This window comes from Sapajus apella, unplaced genomic scaffold (assembly GCF_009761245.1).
Source record: "Sapajus apella isolate SASKATOON/1434 unplaced genomic scaffold, GSC_monkey_1.0 scaffold12, whole genome shotgun sequence".
NCBI lineage: Eukaryota > Metazoa > Chordata > Mammalia > Primates > Cebidae > Sapajus > Sapajus apella.
This window is the reverse complement of record NW_022436952.1, coordinates 25,442,024-25,458,761: the sequence shown is the minus strand read 5'-3', so window position 1 is coordinate 25,458,761 and position 16,738 is coordinate 25,442,024. Positions and strand designations below refer to the sequence as shown.

Below are 16,738 nucleotides of genomic sequence, written 5' to 3'. Positions count from 1 at the left end.
CGGCTTCCTCCCTGTATTTCCCAGGTCTCCCCAAAGCTCCTCCCGGCCCCAGGTACAGCGGTCTTTCAGGCGCCTTCTAGCAGCCCCGGCCCGCAGCGCCCCCTGGCACCCTCGGAGATCTGCCCCGGCCCTTACACGCCTCCCCACTACGCAGCCTTTGTTCCTATGGAGAGCGAAGCCCCTCCCAGACCCGGTCACCTTCCCCAGGGAGTCCCCGCCTCTTGTCCCCCCCAAAAACTAGCGACATTTTCGAAAGCCAATCCTCAGATTCCCAAAACTCTAGTTCCTGTCTTCCCTCCCTTTCCCCGCCCCGCTCCGCCCCGCAACCCTAGACCCCAATCCGAACTAAGAAGGGGGAAGGAGCAGGAGGGCAAGGGCGCTCCAGCCCCGGTTTTTCCCCCGGATCCAGATGCAGCCACGGCTGCCTGGAAATCCTGGAGCGCTTTCTAGAACGTGAATACGCCTCGCCGGCGGGTCTGCCCGGCGCCATCTGCTGGACCCGTTCCGGCTGGGGCGCACGGACCTGGGCGCCGGGTCCGGCGCTTAGGTTCCCCCCGCCTTTTCAGTGTTCTGCGGAGCGGTAGCCTACTGTCTCCCGCCCCAGCCCTTCCAGCTCGGTCCTCACACCAGGCCCCCCACACCCTCCGGCCGGCCAGATGTGGCTACTTTCTCTTAGCCCCGGAGCTTTCAAGCCCCAGGTCCCTGCAAGGTAGACCTGCGCGGGGTGGGGCCGCGGAGCAGGTATCCAGGGCGCCTGCGCGGAGGAGGCGGGCTCTGCGGGGCAGCGCACGGGCCACTCGCCCCTCCCTGCCCTGGGTTGCCTTGGGAACGCGTGCAGACGCCGTTTCCAGAGGGCCGCTCCGGGCAACTTCTTAGCCAGAGTGGCCCGTCGGTCGGCTTAGGGAGGAGAGGGTCAGCGTGGCGAGGTGTGTGTTGGGACAGAGGGAAGGAGTGATGGGGAGAAGGGGCACTAGTGTCGAAGTAGGAAGGGACAGTTGTTGGGGAGAAGAAGGGGTAGTTGTGGAGGGAGGGGGAGCAAGGAATAGTTGTGGAGGGAGGGGGAGGAGGAGGGGCAGTTGTGACAGTTGGGAGGAGAAGCGATTGTGGGGGGAAATTCGCCTGCTGGTAACCAGTTTAAGGAGACAGCCTGGCCCCTGCGGTATTTCCTAGTAATAGAGTGAGCCCCGGGTTAGCAGAGCAGCTCCTCCTGGGGCCTGCGGTGTGGGATCTCAGGGTGAACCCCACGGTGCCGGCGCCTCAGGCTCCAGTTTGAGGCAGGAAAGCGCAGCTTGATGCTTCCCTGGAGACTGATGGAGGAAGCCTCCTTGCTTTATTGATTTGTTGGCCTAACAGAACGTTTTTCTTTGGAGCAAAGTAGAAATCCTTCAAGTTTGAAATTCATAGCCTGAGATCAATGCCTGTGGCAGCCTGTGGGGATGAGGAAGGAGAGCCACAGGTGGCGTTAGGCTGCAGCTGAATGAAAAGAGAGTGTTCAGCGTCTCAGACTTTGCCCTTGGGATTCTGAGCACCTGCCCGAGATGCCCGCTTCCTGCCATCTACCTTTCTGAGAGAGGCACCACTGTGGCCCTCCTCATGCCCCAATTCCTTTTTCCTCGTTACACAATTTGAAATTTATTATTGGGGGCCGGGGGCGGTGGCTCATACCTGTAATCCTAGCACTTTGGGAGGCCGAGGCAGGCAGATCATGAGGTCAGGAGTTCAAGAACAGCCTGGTCAGCATGGTGAAATCCTGTCTCTACTATTAATACAAAAAATTAGCTGGGCATGGTAGTGCATTCCTGTAGTCCCAGCTACTCTGGAGGCTGAGGCAGGAGAATTGCTTGAACCCTGCAGGCGGAGATGGGGGTTGTCTACAAATTTGAGACAGAGTCTTGCTCTGTTGCCTAGACTGGAGTATGGTGGCAGATCTCTGCTCACTGCAACCTCTGCCTGCTGGGTTCATGCAATTCTCTTGCCTCCGCCTCATGAGTGGCTGGGAATACAGGTGCCCACTACCACGCCCTGCTAATTTTTTGTTTTTTTAGTAGAAACGGAGTTTCACCATGTTGGTCAGGCGGGTCTCCAACTCCTGACCTCAGGTGATCCACCCACCTTGGCCTTCCAAAGTGCTGGGATTACAGGTGTGAGCCTATTGGATGACTTTTGTCTTTGCTGCTTCCAATCTTCTCAGGGCATTTGGAGTCAAATAAATGATCCTGACCTATCAGCACAGAGTTTCTCAGCCAACTGTGCTAAGAGACCTCAGTACACACAGAGTTTCTACCCCTCAGGAATTCAAAGCCAAAGAGACGTGGCAAATGCCATTTTTCTTTGTTTACAGATGTTGCAGATTTTAGTGTGGTTAGGAGGAGCATTTTTCCATTTAACTTGGGAGGAAAAGAGATACGTAGGAAAATCGTCTTGGTTTGCTTTAATGATTGAAGAGTGACAAAGGGTGGGGGATGGGGCAAGAGTTCCCTTCTTTGGGGCTCTCTCACTTACCCATGGTCCTGGAGGGTAGAGTGATTGAAGGTTTGGGCAACCACACTTCAGTTGGATAGATCTTTTCCTGATTATCTTATGTTCTTATACCCCGGGGCAGAGATAGAGGTTCTAAATCCTTGTTAGTGGGGTGTCTCTTTGGCCATCATTTTTTTTTTTCCTGAGATAGAGTCTCACTCTGTCACCCAGGCTGGAGTACAGTGGTGCAATCTCAGCTTACTGCAGCCTCTGCCTCTCAGGTTGGAGCAGTTCTTCTGCCTCAGCCTCCCAAGTAGCTGGGATTACAGGCATGCACCACCACACCTGGCTAATTTTTTGTATTTTTAGTAGAGATAGGGTTTCACCATGTTGGCCAGGCTGGTCTCCAACTCCTGACCTCAGGTGATCACCCACCTCAGCCTCCCAAAGTGCTGGGATTATAGGCGTGAGCCACCACGCCCGGCGGGACCATCATCTTTAACTACCGTTTATTCCTAACGCCTTGAGGGACTGACTTTGATTTTTAGCCTAGTGCCCTGAAGACAGTAGGATATCCTAGGGAAAAACAGCAAGGTCTCCCAGGCCACTATGGAGTACAGGGCCCTTGTGGCTAACGGAGCAGGGTATGGGTACCACCAGAAAAGATGATCATTTTGAGTTTCAGTCAATTTATGAATTTAATAGGGACTACTTGTATCAGGGGGCTGGGCTGGGGGTGGGATTTGGTTGTGGATTCTCCACTCCTTTGTACCTGTAGGTTTTGCCTGCACAATGTCCAGCAAAGCTGAGAAGAAGCAGCGATCAAGTGGCCAAGGAAGCGTCCGGGCAAACCAGTCAGGGCCGGCTGAACAGGCTGCTGTGGCCACACAGGAGCAGGGGAACACCCTGGCTGTCAGTGAGCGGGAGCCCCAGGCTGAGCTCTCCAAGGAGGAGCCTGGTGGGTACTTGCTGGGGCAGAGGATGCTTAGCAATGGAGGGTGGGGAAAGTCAGAGGGGCATGGAGGCATTTTAGGGCTGGGGAGCAGGCTCTGCTGCTTCTGGGCAGGAAACGGGGGCTAAGTGACGCCCCCAGCCATGAGGTTCAGCAGCCCTGCCACTGGGTCCCTTTTTTGTGTGTCTTCCTCCTGGTCAGCCTCACACTTGTTCTTTCTGTCTTAAAATTTCCTGCAATATACCAGGAGTTCACCAGGCGGTCCTTTCTTTGGCCTCTTCCTCCTTATTTTGAGTGTTCCTGGTTGCTCCCACCCCACTGAAGAGGGTTTGATCTCTTCCTTTTTCCCATTTTCGCCCTGGGTGGCAAAACAAATAATGTTTTTCTCCCATTAAGCCCATCACCATGGAGACTCAGCCTGTTTTGCCACCCTTTGAATCCTAAGCCCGGCTGATGCTTTCTACCATCTGTTTAAGGCTCTTGTATCTCCGCCCTCATTTTGGCAGGGACTTGGTAGACTGCGGAGGTTCAGGTTCGGGACGACAGGAAAGAAGTCTAGATCGAGGGAAGAAAGAGTTGAAAGAGGCTACCTCAGATTTTCACCTGAGGGATTCCTTTCCTGTGGGTGAGCTGGAGCCAGTCAGGCTGGAAGGGTTTTGGTAGCTGTTGCTGTCGCTGGGCTCCCCCTGAGAGCACTGGCCAGTGTACACAGGACTGTGAGCTAAGTGTAGACCTCCTTCTTCAGCTGGAACTCCTTTACACTGATAGTAGCTTGTTATGATGGAAAGAAATAGAATCCCCTTCTAATATTAAAGGTTAAGAGATTAAGCGTGGGCATGGGAGAAAAGTCCCTGGGACTTAAGAACTTGCCCTAAGTTTCAGGATCTTAGAAATGTACAAAATGTATCCTTCTGAGTTCTGAAGTGCTCAGGGGAAGGCAGTTAAAATGGGACTGCTGGGTACTTGGAGGAGTAGGGGAAGATGGGAGGGAAGGCAGTGAGGTTCGGTTTGGAGAATCCTCTGGGGAGGGAAGGGAAGGAGCTTTGAAATGAATGCGTTGGCCTTTGAACAGTGAGGATTTCTGCCTTTCCCAACTCTAAGCTTGCCTGCCTGCCTGCATGCCTGCCTGCCTGCCTGCCTGCCTGCCTTCCTTCCTTCCTTCCTTCCTTCCTTCCTTCCTTCCTTCCTTCCTTCCTTCTTTCTTTTCTTTTCCTTTCCTTTCCTTTTTCCTTTTCTTTTCTTTTCGTCTTGCTTTGTCACCCAGCCTGGAGTGCAGTGGCGTACAGGATCTCAGCTCACTGCAACCTCTGCCTCCTGGGCACAAGTGATGCTCGTGCCTCAGCCTCCCAAGTAGCTGGGATTACAGGCATGCATCATCATACCTGAGTCATTTATTTATTTATTTTGTGACAGAGTCTCGCTCAGTTGCCCAGGCTGGAGTTAGTGGTGTGATATCAGTTCACTGCAACCTCCACCTCCTGGGTTCATGCAATTCTGCCTCAGCCTCCTGAGTAGCCGAGATTATAGGTTTCCACCACTGTGCCTGGCCTAATTTTGTTTTCTTAGTAGAGGTGGGGTTTCTCCACATTGGCCAGGCTGGCTGGTCTTGAACTCCCAGACTCAAGCAATCCACCTGCCCTGGCTTCCCAAAGTGCTGGGGTTACCAGGCATGAGCTACACCCAGCTGTAAGCTTTCTTATTGTTTGATATGAAGCCTTTGATCTGCCCCTTAACCCAGGCCTAGAGGTTCAGAGAGGACTTGGGCTTCCAAGGCAACCCTGAAACTAACAGTATTAATCCCTGTAATCCTTGCAATTAGGAGGGAGTGAGACCTATCCCACTGGATATAGTAGGGGGCCTAAGTTACTTTTTGGTGAAAGATGGTGGGTTTGAGAGCAAACACCCTTTTGAGGTCTGTATCAATATCATTTCCTTCCTTAAGCTCTCTTTAATCCCCATTAAAAGAAGACAAAGAAGAATCATAGTCAGATTCACAATCCCTTATTTGTAATTTTTTTTCTCTCTTTTTCTAGACAGAGTTTTGCTCTTTTTGCCCAGGCTGGAGTGCAATGGTGTGATCTTGGCTCACTGCAACCTCCGCCTCCCAGGTTCAAGCAATTCTCCAGCCTCAGCCCCCGAATAGCTGGGATTATAGGCACACGCCACCATGCCGGCTAATTTTTTTTTTTTTTTTTTGAGACAGAGTCTTGCTCTGTCACCCAACCTGGAGTGCAATAGCGAGATCTCAGCTCACTGCAACCTCCGCCTCCTGGGCTCAAGTGATTCTCCTGCCTCAGCCTCCCCAGCAGCTGGGATTACAGGCACTTGCCATCATGCCCAGCTAATTGTTGTTTTTTTTAGTAGAGATGGGGTTTTATTATGTTGGCCAGGCTAGTCTCAAACTCCTGACCTCATGATCTGCCCACCTCAGCCTCCCAAAGTGCTGGGATTACAGGCGTGAGCCACCGCCCCCGGCCTTCTTTTTGAGAGAGTCTCAGTCAAATGATCCTTCCACCTCAGTCTCCAGAGTAGCTGGGACTAGAGGTTCACACTAACATGCCTGGCTAATTTATGTATTTTTTTGTACACATGGGGTTTTGTTATGTTGCCCAGGCTGGTCTGGATCTCCTGGGCTGAAGTGATCCACCTGTCTCAGCCTCTCAAAGTGCTGGGATCACAGGTGTGAGCCACTGCGCCTGGCCTGTAATTTTCAAAACCTCCAATGACTGAAAGGTTTTTTTTCCCCCTAAGTTTGGCATCTAAACTTATTTGGTGGTAAAACCTAACCTAAACTGACATGAAAGTATTTATAGTCTTTTTAAAACCACTTTAGTATAAATATTCATATGTTTTACTGCAGAAGTACTCATAATAGGAAAAGTCTGAGTAAGTGCTGTTTTGGAGCCCACTAGGAGGTAGTGGTCGGGGATTACATACCATACTATATTACGGTTCTCAGTTCCGAAATATACCTGACTCCAAGGGTTTTGGATGAGGGATTGTAGAGCTATATTACAGGCAAAACAGAGAAGTGTAGAAAACAATGTAATAACACTCATGTACCTACCACCTAACGGGAGAATAAATCATGACAGTAACAAGTGAATCCCTCTTTTTTTTTTTTTTGAAACAGAATCTAGCTGTGTCGCCAGGCTGCAGTGCAGTGGCTTGATCTAGGCTCATGGCAACCTCCTCCTCCCTGGTTCAAGCGATTCTCCTGCTTCAGCCTCTCGAGTAGCTGGGATTACAGGCATGCACCACCACGCCCGGCTAATTTTTTTGTTTTTTGTTTTTTTAGTAGAGATGGGGTTTCATTATGTTGGCCAGGATGGTCTCAATCTCCTGACCTTGCGATATGCCCATCTTGGCCTCCCAAAGTGCTGGGATTACAGGGGTGAACCACTGTGCCTAGCCATGAATCCATCTTTTTGCCCCTCTCCAAATCCCCTTTTCCAGCAGTCACCACTACCCTGAGCTGTTTATCATTCTCAAGCGTTTTTTTTTTTTTTTTTTCTAACTGCATGTGTCCATGAACATTATATATCATTATCCTAGAGGCATGGCAAATTGTAGACTTTGTATCAATTGTATTATGAAAGACAAAACCAGCTTACTCTTGACATTATGTCAGTCTCCTTTCCCTGGCCTAATTCTTATTTTATTTTTCTCTTGTTCTGTTGCCCAGGCTGGAGTGCAGTGGCACGATCTCATCTCACTGCAACCTCTGTCTCCTGGGTTGAAGTCATTCTTGTGCTTCAGCCTCCAGAGTAGCTGGGATTACAGGCATGTGCTACCACACCTGGCTAATTTTTGTATTTTTAGAAGAGATGGGGTTTCACCATGTTGCCCAGGCTGGTCTCAAACTCCTGTCCTCAAGTGATCCACCTGCCTTGGCCTTGAGAAGTGCTGGGGTTACAGGCATGAGCCACCACACCTGGCCTCCCCTGGCCTAGTTCTTGTCTGGAATCTGAATGCCAGCAGTTTTCCCAAGGGAGTTGGATCATCGCACCTACCACTAAGCTCCAGAATCGCCTATTCCATCTTTTCCTGTCTTCCTGCCTCACTCCCCTGTTAGTTTTCCTTTCTGGAAATCAGAGTGGAGTGCCCCGTTCCCTAAAGGCTTTTGGTTATATCTCATTTGCTCCTTCCTCTTTTCAGCCCCTTGGGGATGGGGAAACGACCAGTTTTGCCCCAATCTCCTGTGCGACCAGTAGTTCAGGAGGCAGAGAACAGAGCCCCCTGGGTTTTATGGGAGTCCGGAGTGGGTGTGCAGAATTGAGTGCCCAGCAGGCCAGTGGTTTGGAGAAGGGCTGATTCCTGAGGGCCTCAGCTTCTCCATGTGGGAAGAGGAGTGGGGGAAGATGGAGAGCCAGAAGCTGCATGCCTGGAATAACCTTAGTACTAACCGCCTTCATTCTCTCACCCCTACCATAGTCAGGTTTTTTTTTTCTGTTTTGAGACAGAATCTTGCTCTGTCACCCAGGCTCAAGTGCAGTGGTGTGATCTTGGCTCACTGCAACTTCACTTGAACTCGTCTCCTGGGTTCAAGCAATTCTCCTGCCTTAGCCTCCCAAGTAACTGGGATTACAGGCATGTACCACCATGCCAAGCTAATCTTTTGTGTTTTTAATAGAGACAGGGTCTCACCATGTTGACCAGGCTGGTCTCGAACTCCTGACCTCAGGTGATCCACCTGCCTCGGTCTCCCAAAGTGCTGGGATTATAGACATGAGCCACCACACCCAGCCCCAGTCAGCTTTTTACACTAAGTTGAGAGATAATTCACTGACTATAAAATTCACCCTTTTAAAGTCTACAATTCAGTGGTTTTTGGTATATTTGCAAAGCTGTGCAATGTTCCCACTATCTAATTTTAGAACATTTTTATCCCGCCAAAAGAAAGCCATTTGAAGCACCTTGAGAAATTGGCACCAGGTGACTTCTATATCTTTACTTCTAGGTTGCATCAGAGCCTCGGCTTTTAGCAGTCACTCCTGGCTCCCCCTTCCCCCCACGTCCCAGGAACCGCTTATCTATTTTCCATCTTTATAGATTTGCCTATGCTGGACGTTTCATCTAAGCGAAATCAGACCATGTATAGTCTCTTGTGACTGGTTTCTTCCACTTGGCATTGTGTTTTCAAGGTTCATCCGTGTTGCAGCATGAAGCGCACCGCCATGCCTTCTGATGGCTGAATAATATCCCACTGCATGTATAAATCACATTTTGTTTATCCATTCTTCTGTTAGAGGACACTGGGCTGTTGCCACCTTTTGCCTGTTGTGAATAATGCTGCTGCCAACACTGGAATGTAAATATCCCATTGAGTCCTTGCTTTCAGGTCTCATGGATGTCTACCTAGAAGTGGAATTGCTCAGTGGCTTATGCCTGTAATCCCAGCACTTTGGGAGGTCGAGGCAGGCAGATCACGAGGTCAGGAGATGGAGACTATCCTGGCCAACACGGTGAAACCCCATCTCTACTTAAAATATAAAAAATTAGCCAGACGTGGTGGCATGCACCTGTAGTCCCAGCTACTGGGGAGGCTGAGTCAGGAGAATCACTTGAACCCGAGAGGCAGAAGTTGCAGTGAGCCGAGATCACGCCATTGCACAGCCTGGGGAACTCCATCCCCCCGAAAAAAAAAAAAAAAAGGAGTGGAATTGCTGCATCATTGGGTGACTGCATTTAACTTTTTTTTTCTTTTTCTTTTTTTCTTGAGACAGGGTCTCATTCTGTCCCCCAGGCTCGAGGGCAGCGGCACTGTCGTGGCTCACTGCAACCTCTACCTCCTGGGTAGTGATTCTCCTGCCTCAGCCTCCCAGGTAGCTGGGATTACAGGTGTGTACCACCATGCCTGGCTAATTTTGTATTTTTAGTAGAGATGGGGTTTCACCATGTTGGCCATGCTGGTGTCAAACTCCTGGCCTCAGGTGATCCACCAGCCTCGGTCTCTCAAAGTGTTTGGATTATAGGCTTGAGCCACCGCGCCTGGCTGACTATGTTTAACTTTCCAAGGAATGCCTTCCTTTTTGTATCTTTATTCTTTCCAGAGCCATGGTTGGAGGGACCTCAAACACAGAGTGAAGAATCCGTGGAGCCTGAGGCAGATGTGGTAGGCTTGGGTCTTCCCTGCGGCAAATCTTCCTCCTCAATAACTGGTGAATCAAAGGGTCAGTTGTGGATGGTGCATGAGGAATTGTCTCTTCTCCTACCTGTTCTCTGCTGTTAGCCTACCACTCACCACAAATTCAGTTCACTGAGTAAAATACAAAGTCAACTGTGCTTTCGGCAGGCGAGAGGAGGGCTTTAAGTAAGGAACAGGTCTCTCTTGTCTCTTGTGTCCCCAGCTTGGGTCAAACTGTGATGAGCTTCTTCATCATGTGGGTGAATACCTGAACAAGTTGAATGAGCTGGGAAGATATTGTCCTAATTGGATACTAATTTTTTTTCTTTTCTTTTTTTTTTTTTTTGAGATGGAGTCTCCCTCCATCGCCCAGGCTGGAGTGCAGTGGCACAATCTTGGCTCACTGCAACCTCTGCCTCCCAGGTTCAAGCAATTATTCTGTCTCAGTCTCCTGAATAGCTGGGACTATAGGGTACGCCACCACACCCGCTAATTTTTGTATTATTAGTAGACACGGGGTTTCACCATATTGGCCAGTCTAGTCTCAAACCCCTGACCTTGTGATTCGCATGCCTCAGCCTCCCAAAGTGCTGGGATTACAGGCGGGAGCCACCATGCCCAGCCAATTGGATACTAATTTCTAAGACTTTCTCTTTCCAACTTTCCTTCAGTTCTTTCCTTTGGCTGAAGAATTCAGAGAAGCTGCTTCAGGCCTCTTGAGAAATGGCACTAAATGACCTCTGCTTCTTTATTTCCAAGTTGCATCAAAGTTTAGTCATGACCATGGTTACCTGAGTGAGAAGAATAGAGTGATGACCTTGAAACTTTTCAAAAAGGGAGAGACAAGTAATAACTATCGAAGAAAAAAATTAGAAGGAACAGAAAAGTAAAACAGAGAAAATAAAACTCAGAGCGTTACTGCCCAAACACATTTAATATTAATATTTTGATATGTCTGGCTGGGCACAGTGGCTCAAGCCTGTAATCCCAGCACTTTGGGAGGTTGAGGTGGGTGGATCACCTGAGGTCAGGATTTGAGACCAGCCTTGCCAACATGGTGAAACTCCCCCCTACTAAAAATACAAAAATTAGCAGAGTGTGGTGGCAGGAGCCTGTAATCCCAGCTACTTGGGAGGCTGAGGCAGGAGAATTGCTTGAACCTGGGAGGCGGAGGTTGCAGTGAGCTGAGATTGCATCATTGCACTTCAGCCTGGGCAATAAAAGCAAAACTCTGTCTCAAAAAAAAAAAATATAATAATGATATTTTGATATATATTTTCTTTTTGGGCACAGGCTTGTAAGTTTGTTTTTATGTAATCCTAAGGGTATCATGTTACAGTTTTGTATTATGCTTTTTCACAAAATATTTTAATTTTATTATTATTATTTGAGACAGAGTCTTGGTCTGTCGCCCAGGCTGGAGTGCAGTGGCGTAGTCTTGGCTCACTGCAATCTCTGCCTCCCAGGCTCAGGTGACTCTCATGGCTCGGCCTCCTGAGTAGCTGGGACTACAGATTCCTGCCACCACACCTGGCTAATTTTTTTTTTTTTTTTTTTTATGGAGACAGGGTCTTACTGTGTTGTCCAGACTGGTCTTGAACTTCTGGGCTCAAGTGATCCTCCTGCATCGGCCTTCCAAAGTGCTGAGGTTACGGGCGTGAGCCATTGTGCCCAGGCACCCGGCTAATTTTTGTATTTTTAGTAGAGACAAGGTTTTGCCAGGTTGGCCAGACTGGTCTTGAACTCCTGGCTTCCCAGAGTACTGAGATTACAGGTGTGAGCCTTAATGCCCAGCTGTTATTCTTCACGTTATGTACTTTTTGTAAATTTTTTGTTAAGAGAAAGGCTTTTTCTCTGTTGTCCAATTTGGAGTGCACTGAAACAATCATAGCTTACTGTAACCTTGAACTCTTGGGCTTAAGTGGTCTTTTTGCCTCAGCCTCCTGAGTAGCTAGGACTACAGGCATGTGCCACCATGCCTGGCTAATTTAAAAAAAAAATTGTTTTTGGTGGAGATTGTGGTTTTACTGTGTTGCCAAGGTTAGTCTTGAACTCCCAGACTCAAGTCATCCTCCTGCTTTAGCCTCCAAAAGAGCTCGGAGTATAGATGTGAGCCACAGGGCCACCACTTTTTGCGAACACCATTTTTCAAGACCAGATGGTGTTCTATGTTCTATGCAGGCACCATAGTTAAACCATTCCTCTTGGACATTTTGTCATTTCAAATTTTTGCTCTCTTAATACTTTCGTGAATATGATAAGTAAAACTAACACTCTTGAAATACTTAATATTTCCTTAAAATAGATTACTGTATGTGGAGTTACTGAATCAAAGAATAAAGAACATTTCTATCACTTTTAATACATAACGCTTTCCAAATGCATTGTACTTTTTGCCCTCATGCTAATAAGACACCTTTTCCAGGCCTGGGTGTTACCTGTTCAGCAAGGATTTTTTAAAAAAATGATAGACAATAAATAATGATTTTCTTTTTTTTTTTTTTTTTTTTTTTTTTGAGACAGAGTCTTGCTCTGTCACCCAGGTTGGAGTGCAATGGCGCTATCTTGGCTCACTGCAACCTCTGCTTCCCAGATTCAAGCGATTCTCCTGCCTCAGCCTCCCAAGTAGCTGGGATTATAGGCACATGTCACCATGCTGGGTTAATTTTTGTATTTTTAGTAGAGTTGGGGTTTCACCTTGTTGGCCAGGCTGGTCTGGAACTCCTCACCTCAGGTGACCCACCTGCCTCAGCTTCCCAAAGTGCTGGGATTACAGGCATGAGCCACCATGACTGGCCTTCTTTGTTATTTTTATTTGTATTTGATTTCAAGTGAAAATATTTTTTTTTATATTTGCATTTAAATAAATGACATCTCTTCATCTCCTTTTATCTATTTATTTATTGAGTTCCTAGTGTTTTTCTCATTAGTTCATCCTGTCTATATGTATTAGAGGAAAGATTTTTGATCACTATTAATTTTTCTTGACCTGGAAACTTTAAGAGAGATTCCTTCTTCCAGGAGGAAAGATGAAAAGACTTCACAAGTTCACTGAGCTGTATCTTCATATCTTCTGATTTCCTTTATTTATTTATTTTCGAGATGGAGTCTTGCTCTGCCACCCAGGCTGGAGTGCAGTGGCGTGATCTCAGCTCACTGCAACCTCTGCCTCCCGGGTTCAAGCGATTCTCCTGCTTCAGCCTCCCGAGTAGCTGAGATTACAGGCAGCCATCCCCACGCCCAGCTGATTTTGTAATTTTAGTAGAGACAGGGTTTCACCATGTTGGCCAGGCTGGTTTCAAACTCCTGACCTCAGGTGATCCTCCCACCTTGGCATCCCAAAGTGCTGGGATTATAGGCATAAGCAACTGCGCCCAGCTAATTTGTGTGTGTGTGTGTGTGTGTGTGTGTGTGTGTGTGTGTGTGTGTGTATATTTATTTATTTTTGAGGCAGAGTCTCACTTTGTTGTCCCTGCTGGAGTGCAGTGGGGTGATCTTGGCTCACTGAAATCTCTGCCTCCTAGGTTCAAGTGATTCTCCTGCTTCAGTCTCCCAAGTTGCTGAGATTATAGGCATGTGCCACTACGCCCGGCTAATATTTGTATTTTTTGTAGAGAAGGGGTTTTGCCATGTCGGCCAGGCTGGTCTCAAAGTCCTGACCTCAGGTAATCTATTTGCCTTGGCCTCCCAAAGTGCTGGGATTACAGACATGAGCCACCACTCCTGGCCCTTTATTTAGTAGAGTTCTACAGATTAATTTTTTGCTAGCCACCATTTGCAATATATTTTCCTTCTAATCAATTTGTTCTTTGGTGTTTTTCTGTCTTTTCTCCTCCTCACTTTTTCCTTACTGCTGCACCAATTGACTTTACCCAGTATCTTACACTTCTTTCGGACGCCATGGTGAAGAAATTGCTCCTGGACCCTTCTCCCTTTTCCAGCTCATGGTCTCCCTGCTCCTAATTGCTTGATCTAGGCTACTATCCTACACATTCCCTTCATTCACTTTTACCTTTGAGATCCAGGGCTGACATTTTTAAAAACCACAGGCATAAAGATAATGTCTTGGGTTGGAAGGATAATATCCCAGTTTCCCTCTATGATCTGTTCTTCTTTTTTTTAATGGTTCAGTTTCTCCTCACCATTCTGAACCCGTCTGGCTTCTGTCATCTCCCATGTCCTCACCTGCGATTGTGGATGGGAGGAATGACTCATCCCAACAGTTGTAGTTACTTTGGCCTTCTGTCTGCTCTCCTTCTATAGAAGCCCCTCTTTCTCTCCCGAGCTGTGCTCACGGGACTGGTGGATGCCGTGTGGACACAGGAGCATGATGCTGTTCTGCAGCACTTTGCCCAGGACCCTAAAGAATCCATCCTCACCATCTTCATTGACCCTTGTTTTGGGCTGAAGCTAGAGCTGGGCATGCCTGTACAGGTGCGTATCCTACATTCCCAGATCAGAGATGGTCCTACAGAGAGCTGAGGGCTCTTAGTTCCTTCGTCATCCTTCGTCATCTTGTCATTTCCTGTGCCCACAGCCTGTTGAGCCCCACTGTGTCAGGCACCCTACTTGGTGGCAAGGATAGGAAGAAGGATGAGGCAAGAATGCTGTCACGGTCTAGTGGGGAAGACAGACATAGAAGCCAATATTTACTATAGTTTGTGATCATGGGCAAAGCTTTATAGGAGCTTTATGGGAGCAACTAATGGAGCCAGTGGAATTCTGGGAAGGCCTGATGGTGGAGGTGCAATTTGAGCTGGGATGAAGGGTAGGTAGGATTTCATCAAGGCTACGTAAGAGCTATTCAGAGAAGGCCACTCTATGTACAAAGAAAAGAGGAGTAGTGGGAAATGATACCGAAAGAGGCTTGGGGTCAGCTTGTGAAGGACCTTGTATGTTCTACTCAAGAATTTGGCTGCTATCCCAGAGAGTGTTGTTGAAGTCTTTTATAGTTTAGATAGATAACTATTTGAACAATGCAGAGAATACATTAGACAAGGGTAAACCTATGGTAGGGAGACAGTTAAAAGACAGATGGCTAGTAAAATGCTGGTAGAATCTGGGTGGTGGTTGTACAGGTCATTACTGCAACACTCTTTGAACTTTTCTGTATATATCTTTGAACACTTTGAAAATAAATGTTGGAAAAGTTACAAGGCAGTTGCTTTGCTCTTATTGGCAGCATGTATACAAAAGTGGAAAGGATGAGGGTGATGGGCATGGCCTTGCACAGCAATGACACAGTTTGTGAAGCATTCCGTATTGAACGTGGGCAGAAGAGGCTTTGCCCTGTGCACTGGTAGTAATCAGCCACCAAACAGTGAAAAAAGATTTCATTCACAAAAGAAACTAAAGTTTGCTAAATATATTTGAATATAACTTTTAATATGAAAGTAGGAATTATATGAAGGAAAACCATTGTTGCAGGCCATGAAAAACGATTTGAAGAAATGATGAGCCACAACTTGTTTCTGAGTAGGAATCTTAATATCATAAAGATCATTTTATAGAAAAAAGTATCATTTTAATGCAACTCTAGTCATCCTGCCCAAATGCCACAGTTGATAATTCCTTGTGTAAAGAATTTTAAAATATAACTAGAAAAATTCATGAAAATAGCAAAGAGGGCTGGGCGCGGTGGCTCACGCCTGTAATCCCAGTACTTTGGGAGGCTGAGGTGGGTGGATCATGAGGTCAAGAGATTGAGACCATCCTGGCCAACATGGTGAAACCCCATCTCTACTAAAAATACAAAAATTAGCCCGGCGTGGTGGTACGTGCCTATAGTCTCAGCTACTCAGGAGGCTGAGGCAGGAGAATCACTTTAACCCAGGAGGCAGAGGTTGCAGTGAGCTGAGAGCGCACCATTGCACCCCATCCGGGGAACCCCCCCCAAAAAAAAAAAAAAAAAGAATAGCAGAGATGATGATGAGGAAGGAAAGTAATAGGGAGACTCATAAATATGAAAATCATTAAACTACAGTAATTAAAACAGAGTTGTAGGGCAGGAGTATATACATCATAAGCAACAGTAAAGAAACATTGAAAGCACAAAAATGTACTCCATAAGGAACAGTACATAAATAAAGGAAATATGAGGCCGGGTGCGGTAGCTCACACTGTAATCCCAGCACTTTAGGAGGCTGAGGTGGGCAGATCACCCGAGGTCAGGAGTTTGAGACCAGCCTGACCAACATGGAGAAACCCTGTCTCTACTAAAAATAAAAAAATTAGCCAGGCATGGTAGTGGACACCTGTAATCCCAGCCACTTGGGAATGTGAGGCAGGAGAATCGCTTGAACCCGGGAGGTAGAAGTTGCAGTGAGCTGAGATTGTGCCATTGCACTCCAGCCTGGGCAACAAGAGTAAAACTCTGTTTCAAAAAAAAAAAGGAAATACAAAAAATAGAACGTACAGAAACAGATATGTAAGCATTTTCTATAAAAAATGGCATTTAAAAATCTGTGAGGAGGGATGGATTATTCAATGAATAGAATTGGGAAACATATGGAACATGAAGTTTTTCAATTAAAAAAATCTATTTACCATGTTGAAATATATTCTTTTTTTTTTTTTTTTGTTTTGAGAAGGAGTTTCACTCCTTCTCGGCTCACCACAACCCCTGCCTCCTGGGTTCAAGCGATTCTCCTTCCTCAGCCTCCCAAGTAGCTGGGATTACAGGTGCATCTCACCACACCCAGCTAATTTTTGTATTATTAGTAGAGATGGGGTTTCACCGAGTTGGCCAGGCTGGTCTCAAACTCCTGACCTCAGGTGATCGACCTGCCTTGGCCTCCCAAAGTGCTGGGATTACAGGTGTGAGCCATTGTGCCTGGCTGAAATATATTCTAAACAGATATCAGACTTAATTGTATTCTCCTGGGCAAAGATGGCCAATTGAGGCTGGGCGTGGTGGCTCGTGCCTGTAATCCCAGCACTTTCGGAGGCCGAGGCAGTCTGATGGCTTGAGCTCAGAAGTTCGAAACCAGCCTGGGTAACACAGAAAAACCCGATTTCTACAAAAAAGACAAAAATTAGCCAGGCATAGTGGTGCATGCCTATAGTCCCAGCCATTTTGGAGGCTGAGGTGGGAGGATCACTTGAGCCGGGGAGGTGGAGGTTGCTGTGAGGTGTGATCATTGCACTCTAGCTGGAGTGACAAGAGTGAGACCCTGTCTCAAAAAAAAAAAAAAAAAAAA

The 16,738-nt window shown here is 47.3% G+C and overlaps 1 protein-coding gene across 5 annotated transcripts in view; it reads left to right on the top strand.

The window, feature by feature from the left end:
- The first annotated feature begins 821 nt into the window (after positions 1–821).
- Positions 822–16,738, top strand: part of DNAH2 (dynein axonemal heavy chain 2) — a 109,440-nt gene continuing 93,523 nt past the window's right edge. For all 5 annotated transcript variants that reach the window (XM_032280399.1, XM_032280402.1, XM_032280400.1 and 2 more), the window contains exons 1-4: positions 822–926; positions 3,239–3,418; positions 9,466–9,527; positions 13,803–13,973. In XM_032280399.1, coding sequence (XP_032136290.1) covers positions 3,253–3,418; positions 9,466–9,527; positions 13,803–13,973 — 399 coding nt within the window. In that variant the 5' untranslated portion in view covers positions 822–926; positions 3,239–3,252. The remainder of the gene's footprint in view (positions 927–3,238; positions 3,419–9,465; positions 9,528–13,802; positions 13,974–16,738) is intronic.